This window comes from Podarcis melisellensis, assembly GCF_964234715.1.
Source record: "Podarcis melisellensis genome assembly, chromosome: 4".
In the NCBI taxonomy this organism is placed as follows: Eukaryota; Metazoa; Chordata; class Lepidosauria; order Squamata; family Lacertidae; genus Podarcis; species Podarcis melisellensis.
In genome coordinates this window covers 22,368,755-22,383,694 of record NC_138531.1, presented here as the reverse complement: position 1 = coordinate 22,383,694, position 14,940 = coordinate 22,368,755, and the positions used below count along the sequence as shown (strand labels likewise).

The following is a 14,940-nucleotide window of genomic DNA, read 5'->3' as shown; positions in this document are numbered from 1 at the left end:
AGTTGCTTCTTTTTAGTCAAATTTAGAAGGGACGCAGGTGGCACTGTGGGCCTAGGACTTGCCGATCAGAAGGTCGGCGGTTCAAATCCCCGCAACGGGGTGAGCTCCCGTTGTTCGGTCCCTGCTCCTGCCAACCTAGCAGTTCGAAAGCACGTCAAAGTGCATGTAGACAAATAGGTACCGCTCCGTTTCTGTGCGCTGCTCTGGTTTACCAGAAGCAGCTTAGTCATGCTGGCTACATGACCCGGAAGCTGTAAGCCAGCTCCCTCGGCCAATAAAGCGAGATGAAAGCCGCAACCCTAGAGTCAGCCACGACTGGACCTAATGGTCAGGGGTCCCTTTACCCTTTAGTCAAATTTAGCAAACTACAATGTACAGCATTCTCCCCTTCATCCAACATTATATCCTTTAACCTCTTATATTTAAAATAATATCACTGGCACGGTATGCTCTGTAACACAAATCTATCAGCATTTCAAAAATTTGGTATCTTTAACAGAGCCTTTGGGCTGTTGCAGAATTCAGGATTCCAACCAATACCAATCAAGCCAATCAGAGTTAGAAAAATCGGAAATATGTTTTGCAAACTGGAACAGTCAACAGAACACGTAGCTTTACTTTGGTTCAGTTTTGTTTAAAACAAACAAATCACTCTTTTTAAATTTTAACGCAATATAAACATACAATCCTATTTTAGAGTTTATACTTCCAATGGAATATTCTTCCATTAGGGAAATTCTTAAGGCACTTTTGGGAACACAAGTTTGATCCCAGGCTCCAAACGTGCTCTAAAATGTGCACTGAGTTCCAAGCAACCATGGGCTTCCCTTTCACTCCAACATCAGACACCAACCTGCAGTTGACACCAACATTGTAGTGATTTAGGAACTCAACATGTGCCAAAAAACCTTAGCTCCCATGTGCATGAGGGTCAGGGCAAGTATGTTTTATATTAGCACTAAAAATAAAGCTAGATATTATTTTGGCTATGCTTGCGCCTTTGGCCAGATGCTGCGTTCTGATTGTGTACGGAACTGAGAATCTTTGGGATTCAGATGACAACTGTCCAATTGAGCCGCATTTTTACAGCAGACAAAAAAAATGCTGTACACCTAAGAACCACGTTAGAAAAACAAGAAAAGGTAAGAAGTACAATTTTGCCAGGATTTTTCAGCAGTTGGATGGATTTCATTAAAGACAGAAAGAGACTTGTTGAAGCTCTCAGGTTACTGGTCTCTTCTTTCTGTGAAAAGGTCACATAAGCAGTGGAGAAGTGGGAAAGGGGAGCGGGCTTTCTATATTTCTTTCTTTTAATGCACTGATTTATTGGAGTTTAGCAATGGGGGTTATGTGGAAAGACATCAAGCAACTGGAAATCCTGCAGTGTTGGATTTACACGGTTATCTCTAATGGAGAAAAGTAAACCTCAGAAGGAGACAACTTGCTTTGAGAGATGAGGAAAACGACACTCCTCCCCCGAAATCCTGTTTCTAAATATTATCACATCACCGTCTTTACTGACTGGTAGGCAAACACTAATAAATACACATAAAAAGAATTGGGAGAAGGAAAGAATATACATTATTTGCATGTGACTACAAATGTCATGTTATACCCTGGCCTGCATTCCATAAACATTTTTTATCAGAAAGTACACCTTCCAAACTTACAGGTTACAGCTACAATGCCAACTTTGAAGCAATAGCTCTTTCCACATGTGACCATTTCCTAGTGGCAGTTTGATAACATCAACGTCAAAAATAAATCGAAGCTGAAGGAAAAGGCAAGCTAATAAAAATAGTAGGCGAGGGGAAACTTTTCATATTGCTTACTACAATACAACAAAGGCTACATGCAGCTGCTCAAACAGGACAGAATGAGGAACAGAACTCTGGGAGCTAAGAAACTGTGGGGCAAATAATCAGAACTGCCAGATATAGGGAAATAGGAGGTCTAATTACTTTTATTTTTATTTAGCAAAACATATATATCGTTTAATTGTGCTAAAATCTCTATACAGCTTAACAAAAACATTTAAATTATTTAAAACTTAAAAAAATAAGTAAAATTGACAATAGAAAGATTCAAACACATCCACACCTGCATGTCTGAATAAGCTCACCTGGATAAAATGTTTTGGAGAAGGCATTGAAAAGAGTCAGCTTTCTGGCACTGGTATAATCTAGTGTAGCTATTTTACATATACAGTTATTTATCTGGTAAGAAAACTGTGTCACTTTGTGTGGTATTAAAATTTTAAGAATGCAAAATAGTAAAATACATAAATTAAAGCAGCCTGATGTGCCGCAAAACAAACAAACCAAATATTTTTTTCTTAATTTAACTCAATTTTCCTTGAATTTGTCAAACTAACATTTCAAAAGCTTTTTCACAGACAATTGCATTAGAATCCCATATTACTGAATTTACCTCTAATAACGTAACTATCCAAGGCCTCTTCCATTCTTCGCAAAGCTTCAGCTCTGTTGGATCCATAGGTGATCAGCTAAAGCACGCATACACAAAATGATATATAAAAATTTAGGACCATCAAAATATTATTTGGTGGTAGAGGTTTTTAGGTCTCAATTTGATGTTTATAATTTTCAGTTTTTAATGTGATTTTAAAATGCTTTTAACATTGTAATTGTTTTATCTCTTGTTGGCCATCCTAGGCACCTTTGGGAAGAAGGCCAACATATAAATTTAGCAAATAAATATCTTGAGACTATCCAATGCTTTCTTTAAAGGTAAGCAAGATGCCACAAAATCACCAGACAATGAAGCCAGTAGGGAGTTGACTTGAACACAGGTGTTGAAGTGTATACAGTGGTACCTCGGGTTACATACGCTTCAGGTTACATACGCTTCAGGTTACAGACTCCGCTAACCCAGAAATATTACCTTAGGTTAAGAAATTTGCTTCAGGATGAGAACAGAAATCGTGCTCCGGCGGCGTGGCAGCAGCAGGAGGCTCCATTAGCTAAAGTGGTGCTTCAGGTTAAGAATAGTTTCAGGTTAAGTACGGACCTCCGGAACAAATTAAGTACTTAACCTGAGGTACCACTGTACAACAAAACAAAAGTAGGAACCCATTTGTGTGATGGCAGTGAAATCGTCCTCTAGCATAAAAAAAAGCTGTCCAGCAAAGCCCTTCTAGGTGGTAACAAGATTTCAGCAAGACCCTACAACCCTTGGATATTAAAACCCAAGTAATTGTTATTGGTTCAGACCTTGATGCCAATATTGGTACAGTTCCTCTTCTAGTCTTAGTTCCTGCAACTGGTTTCAGCTGATGTGGCCTATGGATATGGGCTTTAAGGGCTTCAGCCTGCCACCAGTATTCTTAACCCCTGCCCAAACTAAGCCTCCTAGTTGTATATTGTGCTCAAATAGGCTTAGTTTGGTCAGACTGAGTATACACTTCCAGAGTTAACACTAAATACATTACTTCTGGTAAATGAGCCACCATAGCTGCTGGAGGGCTGTGTAAATTTGTGTCCCAGGCTTTTTTACTCATCCACCCATGTGAAATCAATGGGTGAATTGTTTGTCGGATGTGAAATTTTATTCAGCTCTCCTCCTACACTACAAAAACCAGGAAACACGGGGATCAGGAAACTATGGTTAATTTGTTTCTGGTTTAATTGTGGCTCAAAGCAATGGCTCAATGCACTGGCGAAAGTTTTGTTTATATCTTGCCTTGTTTATATCTTGCCCTATTAAATGGAGAAATGATCCCCTGGACACAGCCAATGTTTTCCCTGGATTTCACAGTTTGACAAAGAATTTAAAAATTTCCATCTTTTAACTGTTTAAGGGGGTAGATACACTTTCATTTTGGGATGTTTACCTTGATTAGAGAAAAGGTTTTTTTGTTATTAAAACCACTTTTACTACTGAAATCCCTGAAGCTATTTTAACCCAAACACCTGTCACATATTTTTGCCTGAAACAGTATAATGTCACCAAACATTATATATAATTTCTTTTTTTAACTAGGGAAAAGTAGTTAACTCACTTTTGAAATCATAGGATCATAATAAATGCTGATTTCACTTCCTTGCTGTATGCCACTATCAACACGTACCTACAAAAGAGTGAGACAAAAGAATATTACCACAGGCAAAAGAAGAGCCAGTGCCAAGCGTCGGCATAGTACGGCAACAGCTCAGGGCCCACAGACTGGCTGCTGACTTCAGACGATGGTCCAGTTTCCTGTTTCACAATGGGAGAGGTGTCCAGTTGCAGCAAAGAGTATGCACACAAATTCACACTCTGCTGCCTCCTCTAAGCACACTCCCACTAAGATATGAGAGACCGCCTCAAAAGCCCCTGTAACAATTGCTGAGCCTCTAGGGCAAACATCTTGTTTCTTGTTGGGCCTTGGGAGAAAGGGGCACAATAATGTACTCCTTGAAATACAAGTTAATTACTGCAAAGCTCCTTCTTGGCATCTCTTAAACGGGGAAATGGATGCCTGCCCCCAGAGGTCCATGCAATCATACATCTCCTAGTTTGGAAGAATCCTTCATGCTCCAAGAAGCCAAAGGGAGGGCTTGGCCTCCAAACATCATGATGGCCCCAAAATATCTCTTCCAAGAGGAAAATGAAGTGTGTTTCAGAGAACTCTGAGAGACAGCAAGGTCACATTTCTGCTGGGAGGAACTTCTGGAAAAAGCAACGCCATAACTCTCCTGTGGATTTTTAATCATCAACGGGGCTAAAAGGAGTACAAAACAGTTTCTGCTGTGAACTCCTTTAAGTGTCCTTCCCATTGAGTGGGTAAAATGGAGACTTAACGTGGATGTAGTAAGTGTGTGTGTTTATAAATAAAGTGATTGGAGGAAGACTATAGAACGTAAGAGTGTGAGCAAAGACAAGAACAGAGTGGTGTAGGGGTCAAGGAGACAGAGCTCTGATGGGGAGAGAGAGCTGTATAAGACAGATTCAACAAGTAAAGAAGAAGTGAGGGGGGGAATGTTCCACAAAACCCCACAGTCATGGGCAAGTTATCTTTGTTAGCAGTCCATCGGTCAACATTATGTCAGTTTACAAACCTTCCTAGAAGTATTTATATGCTGACACTCTTCTTTCTCCTCAAAGTCCAACTTTAAAAATAAGACATTTACAGAGGACCGGGTTTTGCAATTCTCAGATCTAGAATTTTCCTTGTCCAATTTAACTAGTGCCCCACCAAAATGCCCATGTAACTGATATATTGCATCAAAACTTTACGTAAATGCGTCATCTGGGCCTCACCCCAGAAGGGCTGCTGCAGAAACTTTAAAGTTCTGCTTATCAGCTCTATAGAAATACCAATACTCTAGCTTTCATGTCTGCAACACTTTCTTTTTCTTCCTCACTCTCATCTGTAGCATATTTTTCTTCTGATGATAGCATTCCCCTGAGGATTTAATGTTTACACAGCTTTTTCCATGGCTTTGCTTTATAAGGATACAGCTGCAATTAAAGTTCTGATTCTGCAACTCTTGTGGAGGGAGGAGGGAAAAAACACACACAGAGAGACAAGATATGTCTTTGAAGAACCTGATAGCTGTTAGTCAGCCAACAAAATTCAGTATTACTGTTGATCTTTGTTTTCTTCTCTTGGTTTGATTTCTGCAAGAGTGGCACTGAGGTTATCCATAGAAAAGTTTCAAAATGACTAATTCCTGAATAAATATTTGTTAAGATTGTTGCTTTTGAAATCTGGATAGCACACTACTCACAACACCAACAGGATAATTCAAGACAATTCTGGTAATCTTAAAAAGAAACACCAAATGAGACTTGCTGGAGTGGAAGAGGTTTAATATGAAATACTCTGCTTGGGTTTGGCAGGGAGGGGGAAATGGGGCTTAGAAACTCCCTTCAATCTTCACCTGGGGGAAGAAACCCTTGTAATAAAACAGCAGCTCATCTGTCTGCAGCAAGGCAGAAAGAGGTCAACCCAACGGCTGTTAGGCTTTTAGATTTTAATTTAGGCAATTATCAAGGGGCCAGATGTAGAACCTCTTGTCTACAGTATCCACATGAGGTCACACTGATGACTTTATTATCCAAATGACATGTCCTAATAGGCTTTATTCTCTGCAATGAAAACTGCATCACATTTTTTTCCTGGTAGAAAAAAAAAGATAAACAGTGCCTTTATCATAGTAAGAGTACATCTTCATTAATGCAGGCCGCAGAACTGTAATGGCAGTTGTCAAGCACTTTCATCAGAAAAATCTCAAAATATCTCAAAGATACTCAGTAATCAGCATGATGGTTTTAGCTATCCCCATGCCATGGAGGAAAAGAAAAACAGGAAGTATTGAAAGGTCATGAGCATCGTTGTAGAGAAGGAAACTGATTATGTGGGATGTTTTGTATCATCGTCAATTTAAAAAAATTATCACCTAAATAGAAACCTAACCAAAACAAGCTAAGGTTGGAAAAAGTTCAGCCTTCCATCACCAGCAATGTAATGTTTGCAATCATCAACCTTCTCTCCCTCAAATATCCACAATAGGAACTATCAGAAACAGGTCAAGAAACTGCAGAGAGAAGAAGGCATAATTCCACAAGAAATACAGAATTAACTTCTCATTATATTTAAGACTCAAAAGCCTTGCAGCAAAATAGTGGCCACAGTTCGGTATCTACATGAGTTTGGGGCTCCAAAAATGCAAAATTATTGTTCAGGCTTAACATATCAGAACTTATTCATAAACATGAATACATTATTCATAAACAAGATTGTCAGTTAAGTCCTTCAGAAACACCAAATATGGCATATCATGTTTGTACATTCACAATCTTTTTAGGTTCCCATGCTATCTATGCTGTCTACTATGCTAACACAAGTTACAAACTAGTACAACATACTTTTAGTCATTTAGTTGTTCTTTATATACAGAGAACAAGATGAAATTTCTGGTGACATCTCTCCCCAGCCTTGAAAAAAAATTAAAAACCTCTAAATTCTTCTGACCCACAACAGCAGTAGCTTCTTTTCTTTAGCCACAAGATGTGGAAATAAATGGTTAGAGAGGGTCAAAACTGACAATAACTAAAAAGAAATAATAAGCCAGTTAACAAACTGACTGCGCACAGCCTCCATGCACAATCTGACAACAGTGTTTCACTGTGTTACCTAATTCTCAGTGTAGAATATTCCTCTTATGTAGCTCAAGCCAAAACTGAATTCATTCTGTCCCATATGGATGCCTAGGTGTCTGTTCAATACAGGAACTGTCCACAATTAGGATGATAGAAATCTAGAGCATTCTGCTTAAAATCATATTGGGGAAACAAATGCACGTTTATGATGGAGCAAGGTGACAGTTATATCAGCACACCACCAGAAAGCAATTAATTATGTCCAAATTGCAGGCAAACATGTTCACTGTAGTATGCTCTATTCACAAAAAACAGCTCCTTTTGTTGCACTTGTAAATCTGGCTATTTTGAGTTCTAAAAGCAGCCACTGCCTATGAAGTTATTAAGTTAGAATGATAAAAGGAATGTGTGTTTCTGTATGCTTTGGGGCAAGGAACTTAAAACACAAATGCATTAAGATCAACAATACGACTAAAATAAAAGCAGATGGGCTGGCCTCTCCACAGCTACAGTATGAGGTGTGAGGCAAGGTAGGAATATACATAATGGAGATGGTTACAACACCACCACAGAAATGGATAGATAGATGAGTTTTGCATCATGCACACACAAGCAATGACACCACATCAGGACTCAAGTTCTCTGTTTCATACCAGATGTGTAGGAATGAAATGCTGGTAGTCAAATTGTAAGCCAAAACTATTTCAACTAATTTGTACATGCCGCCCCTCTTCCGCTTCCCCATTCTTATTACTTCATGTGTGCCAGGGCTGAGATCCAGCAGTAAACAAGCTACTTTAGACCCTCCTTAAGTAAAAATATCTAGGAGCACAAGTTATGACAGCTATCATTTATAGGAATGGCCAATAATGGAATTCAACGTTAAGGCATAATGTAGTGTCTTATTCCATGCCTTCCTTTCATCATGCACTGTCTACATCAGTGTTTCTCAAACTTGGGTCTCCAGGTGTTTTCGGACTACAATTCCCATCATCCCTGACCACTGGTCCTGCTAGCTAGGGATGATGGGAGTTGTAGTCCAAAAACAGCCGGAGACCCAAGTTTGGGAAACACTAGTCTACACCTTCAATTTAAAGCATAAACAAACATCCCATGTCAAAGATAGTCAATGCTCCTATGCCAAAGGTAAACTCACAGAGCAATACACGCACCCAAAACCTTCCTCTGAGAAGCTGGGCTTACAATAAAATGTTGCCGCATGGAGCGCGTGCTCAGTGTTACAGTCATTCAGTCCTCCTCACTACTCCTTTCTTATTCCCTCCCGCCAGCCTTGCCATCCCTGTCCACAATAAACAATCAGCACTCCATAGCTGTAGGGCATACTCAGTTCAAGTTGGGGAGTTTTGGGGACGCCATCCCCAACTCAGGGCTTGTATTTTATTTTATTTCAATTATTATTCTGTAACACTTGAGGTTCCCGCAGACCAGCTGATACCTCCTCTTGTGTGTGGATGGTGTCGTTTTGGTCACATAAAGATCCACACTTACTTCTGAACATTAAAAATAAGAGTGAATTATTGTGTATTAGAAAGAAAATGCTATGGCTTTTGCCATATAATTCAACTTTCTGAATCAAATAGCTTCCCACAGTTGTCAGATTAATGTCTTCATTTCGAAAGTTCTCTTTCAGCATAAAAAAAGACAAGCAAACAGTTTGCAAACGGGGGGGGGGGGGGAATCACTGCTCTGTTTTTAACAAAATGGTGGCACTACACAGAAAGAGAAAGGGAAAGGCCCAGCCACGCTGTATGAGATCCTCAAAACCATTACTCTTAGGCTTCCAGGATAATTAAAATTTCTTCCCTCAGTACCACGTTGGGCCACGTGAATCTATCAGGCATCTCCCACCCTTCATTTTCAATTCACCTCTCCCCCTAAGCACAAATCCCAACCCGCCATGTCTACCTGACAAGTGACAGCCCAATCTGATTAAATGCTTGCAAAGGAGAGGACTCATGGGCCTCCATGACAGGCCAAAAGTGATCACCATGGAGATACATAATTACAGCTGTCAACGCATCTACTGTCCTGCTGGCATCAATTTGATTGCTCCCAGCAATAATGATAGACAAAGCTTAGTATGCACTCTCTTGCACCCAATCACTTTGTCTATTCCGTGGTCCATTTAGCTGACATGCAACATTCGCACAAGCAAATAACAGCAGTAAGCAGAACATTTAAGGCATTTTAATTGTTTTTTTTTCTTTCTCTGGATGGCTCACAAGTGCAAATGTTATTACATAAAACTCCTGCTGCAGCATTAATTGAAGAAAGATTTGGTGGGACAAAGACTGTAGGGGGTACAGTTTGTCCATTATCACTTGTACTTTCAACAGGTCTCATGTTTAGAAAATTGCAAATTGCAAAAACTTGCAAGGGCAAAATATTTGACATCCTGTTAGCTATTACAACATGGTGAAAAACCTCAACCTGCCCCCAGAGTAATTACTGAAAATTATTTCTTAGTTCATTTGGGTTTCATTAAATATGCTTAAGATACATTCCCTCTGTAATAGCTGGGGGTTTTTTTATCTTCCATTCAACATCACATAGTGCCTGCTAAACCTTGACAATTTGTATTTCTCCTTTTAAGCTTTGAACACAGCATGGAGCCTTAAAGCCCAAGAAAGGGTCAGGTCCTCTCTAGGAAGCATATGGGCAAAAACAATTTAAGAAGTGAAATAAATCCTATATCCAATAACATCACCAAATTTAGGATCCGGCCTGTAATCTTATGCCATTTTTTCCATGCAAGTAATCATGGTAAATCATCATATTCACAGATGGTATCGGCTTGTCATTTCACAAAGCCGACACCATGCCATATATACACACTTATTACTTTGACTACCTTGATTATACAGAACAGAAGAGATGCCCTTGTCTTTTTTGTGCTGGTTGTTAAACAACCACTCTAAACAGACAGTCTACAACACTGAAATGTGTAATAATCACTTTTCATCAACTGTAGTAAATTGCGTTTGGTCTCTAAAGCTTGAAAGCTAAACAAATAGGACCACTCCTCTTTGGGGCATTTAGCACTTTGCAGGGACAGGCAATTGAACATTTTATTTTGCAGCTTGATCTTCTAGTTATAGTTACTGCTGCTCTAAAAACCAGGATTATAGGACAGATATCGCAAAAGTATAAATAATGGGTTGGTAGAATAGCTCCCTTTTTAAAAGCCAAATCTTATTTCTTTTTGACTGTATCGTATTTCTAATTACTACAAGCTAACAGACTCTAACTCCGTCTCCCTTAGTTAATAAACGAGTTTAAGGTAGCTTGTTTTAAGCAGCACTGAACATGAACGACTTCTAGTGAATTCAATGAGATCTGTGGTTTCTTAGTGCCTGTGAAAATGAGAAACAAGGAAACATAAGAATTACTTACATTGGGCATATGCAGCGGCTCTTTGTACTGAGACAATCTACCAATAGATGGCAGACCAAAAGATTTGTAGGGATCCTAAAATGAAATTCAAACACAGGGAGGTATTAACTTTGTAAGACAAAGCACAGGAAACAAGGTTAAGTCACTGGGAAGCCAACGGTTTCCTCCACTTTAATTTTCAACCAACTATATTTTGTTTTCAAAATGACTTATTTTGGGGGGATATGAATTTGCTTCTTCCATTCAAGTCATGGAAGGTTTGTTAAAGCTAAAAACCTTCCTGCTGTGCCTTTATTAAGCCAAGGGCAATCTTTCTAAGAGAAGGCACAATAGTAGGGGCACAGACAGAGAACAAAAACACGTAACACAAAAAGAAAATCCGAAAAAAACACAGACGAGCATTCAAGCTTCAATGTTTTCAGGATCACAACCCAAATAATTCACTAACACTTAATATATTATAGGAACAACATAGTGCATAAATGCATGATTCTGCGGTGGTCAGTGTGAGAGTTGGAAAGTTTCTGTCCACCATTACCGTGTTAAATTCTCTGTTCAAAATCCCAGCTTGTCTTTATTTGATGAACACACAGAGACTGGACACAGAATCAATTAATGGCAGTACCAAAACCACTAGTAATATTAATATCACCTTGTGTTATTTCAATATTAATATTTTTAACCGCTTTGTAAACAAGTTGTACTTTGGGATTCACACAAGGTAATGTGTTGTGAACGTTAAGAAAAAGAATCAACCACCCCCACCCCTAAATGCCAGGGAGGGACATACAACACTGTTCAAACAAGGGAAAGGCTGTAAAGAAATGAATGAAAACACACACACATTATAGAAAGTGAAGATAACTGCCCTAAGCATTCACATTCATATTAGGAAACTAAAGTTGAGAATATTTCAGGCAAAGTCTTGGTTTCAAATCTCAGCAGATTGGTGTGCAAAAGTTTGGTTGGTTAGTTCTAAATAAAGAGGATCGTTTTTGTGTGGGGTTTTTTAAAAAAGTAATTGGCAGCCACTATACTATCTAGTCATACTGAACATGTGGGGCAGCCACTTGACCTTTCCAGAGGATCCACTTGAAAAATAGCAAAGCTAGCATGAGTTCATAAGAAAGCTCATGTTGAAATATCCCGTGTTGAAATATTGTATGAAACTGCTAAAACATGGCATGACTGCAGAATACTCTTCTTCCAAATGTGGTATATAATTCCCTCCCCCGCCCCCTATCTTTGCATAAAGAAAGCAAAAAAAAGAAAAAAGAAACGCTACTCAAAAACCTTAAATCAATTACGTCACATGAAACGGATCAAGCTGAAAGACAAAGTCTTGGGTGGTTTGCTACACCTGGCACTAACAGCTTCTTACACAGCCGTTCACCCTCCCAGACGTTAACAGTTATTTTACCTCAGCATATACTCGACATTCAACCGCCCAGCCGTTGATAGGAATATCAGCCTGTTTGTGCCTCAGAGGGTAACCCTTGGCAACACGGATCATTTCTTGGACTAGGTCCAGACCGGTAATGCATTCTGTGATGGGATGTTCAACCTGCAAGGTCAAGAACTGTCAGTCAGTACATAACAAAACAACTAAATTCTCCCCACCACCCAATAAAACAAAAAATACTGAAAACTCAAAAGGGGGTAATTTACAATAACGGCCATTCTTCTTGTCATATAGCTACTCAGGAGAGCAAGCCCTGCATTCAAGATGTATTGCAGAAATCAGACAGGAGCAATACAGCTAAGCAAAGCAAAACAAAATTGCAGGCAATGGGGGAAATTTTCATATATATAGTTTTTTAAAAAAAAAACACACCACCTTGATATTTAATGATGAAGACTGAAGTTGTTTTTGAAGCATTTAGAGATGGGACTTTCGAAGTTGGTCTCTTTTTTAAAAAAAATAATCTAGAAACACACAAAGTATTTTGACTGAAAGCTCAAAGTAGCTGGCTGATAATCAACCCATTCTGCTACACTTAACATGGCATGTACAGGAGCAGCCTACAATCTTCCATAGAACCAGACTAGCCTAAGTCTCACCCACACGCCTGCTTTCACTAACCTGTCCTGACAAGCAACCAGATTAGCGTAATCTTACATCAGTGCAGTGTAGCAGAAGTGAGCAGATGGATCCTTCAGGTTTTTTTTTTCCCCTCCAGACTTATCTGTGTAGTGCTTAGCATACACAATAGCTGAGCTGGACCAGTAGAATCACTGTGTGCTCTCAGCAAATAGCTGCTAACGGCTCAGGATGATGCTGTCATGGGAATACCCCTCATTCACAGTGAAACCAAGCAGGAGAGCCAGTACACAAGTCGCTCTTGTTGTTGAGACGGATTTACGTACATGTGTATTTAACTTACCAAATGTAACTTAATCGGCATGGAAGAATTATAAAACAGCCACATGCAAAGGGAGCAAGTTAAGTAACTTGGTAGCCAAATTCTATAAAATTAATAAGTGCACTTGCCACATTGGTTTGAGAGAGAGATGGATGAACTGATCTGCCATTTTTAGTGTAAAATGCTTTTTTGTAGATCAAGTCATGTATCTTTAAGACACCCTATTTTACAAGTGTTTCTCTATCCAGAGATGTCATACCACATGTATTTTGTGACACAGGAAAAGGTCACTGAACAAACTAGGTATTTCCCCTTCAAGTACATTAATTGAAGGAGAACATTTTGTCTATTGTAATATCCTTGCAGTGGGTCTTGCAAAAAAAAAAAAAGATAGTAAAATAAACAGATGGCACCCATAATTAGTCCTCTGTGCATTTTGAGTTTGTTTACAGCACCATATTTTAAGACAGCCTGACAACTTTAATGACATCACTGAAATAAGTACCTTATATTTTTTTAAAAAAAGAAGAGAAGTTGGACTGAAACGGGAATTTGAATGTGCAGCTTAGGAAGCTACCACTGAGATTCTTAAAACTTTTGGCAAACACGTGATACTCCTCAGGTATGTCAAACGTAATGGTACTTGAAGAGACTCCCAAAAGAATTCTGTACCTTCCCTGCCGATAGTGTTCAACTGACGCCATTCATGTTCTATTAAAACTTCACAAATTATCAACATTTTGGGGCGGATATAGTTTATTTTCTCAGGTTTTTTAAAAAGTGTCTTTGAGATAACTACATCCTCAAAACCATGTTTTGGAAAATAACTGAATTCTTTGTAAAGGCATTTTAACTGTTTAATTTTATCTTCCTTTTCCCTTGAATCATCATCCCAATGTGAAATGAAACAGACCCATTGTAAAGCTTCATTGTTAACGATCAAACTAGGATGGAACTTCTCCGGAAAGCAAAGTATGTGTGTAGTTTATTCTCAAAACACTTACAAACATTTATTTAATCAATTCTTCAAAAGACATCTTTGTCTCTATAAACATTATTGTCTATTGCGTCAATATACTTCCTTTGTACAAAGCTGGGGGGGCAGGGGAGAGAAGGGGACAGGGAATGGGAAAAAGTTGGGCATATTCATTTCGCTGAAACTATTTAAGCACTCTTGTTGTTCTACAAGAACGTAATCAAATTTATATATTTATTTTATGTGTTTTTCTTTTACATCTCTACTTGAAAAACAAGTATACGCAGAAATGACAAACAGAAAACCAGGCCCCGTCAGAAGGATGCTGGCTGAGAAAGTTAGTAGCCTTGGCAGATTAGCAGTCATTGGGCAACAGCAGCAACATCAAAAGAGAAGCAGTTATTTGAGAAGGTACTGCTATATTCAACAGGATGTTGGAAGCAGTTTGGAGTCCTTTAAGACAGACTAACTGTCAGATGCTGGTGGCACTGTGGGTTAAACCACAGAGCCTAGGACTTGCCGATCAGAAGGTTGGCGGTTCGAATCCCTGCGACAGGGTGAGCTCCCGTTGCTCGGTCCCTGCTCCTGCCAACCTAGCAGTTCAAAAGCACGTCAAAATGCAAGTAGATAAATAGGTACCACTCCGGCGGGAAGGTAAACGGCGTTTCCGTGCGCTGCTCTGGTTCACCAGAAGCAGCTTAGTCATGCTGGCCACACGACCCGGAAGATGTACGCCAGCTCCCTCGGCTAATAAAGCGAGATGAGCGCCACAACCCCAGAGTCGGCCACGACTGGACCTAATGGTCAGGGGTCCCTTTACCTTTTTAACTGTCAGAAAGCCACAGCTACTTAGAAGACACTCAAAAATATCTGAAAGTGTGACTGATGTGAGGCCTGCTCAAGGAAACTCTGTCCATTATGGAGATAAAGCCTACCTAAAACATAGCATTAATCCAACGAGAAACTCAAGTGGAAAGGGGCAAATTGCAGTTAGATGCTCTACCTCGACTGCTGAGGTCGTCTCAGTACTTTATTTCTAGAAAAAAGGTGCTGTTACCATGAAGTTGTCACAGTAATTGC

The 14,940-nt window shown here is 39.4% G+C and overlaps 1 protein-coding gene across 2 annotated transcripts in view; it reads right to left on the bottom strand.

Moving 5' to 3' along the window:
• PCCA (propionyl-CoA carboxylase subunit alpha) overlaps positions 1 to 14,940 on the bottom strand; it is a 251,208-nt gene that overhangs the window by 129,958 nt on the left and 106,310 nt on the right. For both annotated transcript variants that reach the window (XM_081908204.1, XM_081908203.1), the window contains exons 13-16: positions 11,942 to 12,085; positions 10,522 to 10,596; positions 4,022 to 4,090; positions 2,431 to 2,506 (exon numbers count right to left, since the gene is read on the bottom strand). In XM_081908204.1, coding sequence (XP_081764330.1) covers positions 2,431 to 2,506; positions 4,022 to 4,090; positions 10,522 to 10,596; positions 11,942 to 12,085 — 364 coding nt within the window. The remainder of the gene's footprint in view (positions 1 to 2,430; positions 2,507 to 4,021; positions 4,091 to 10,521; positions 10,597 to 11,941; positions 12,086 to 14,940) is intronic.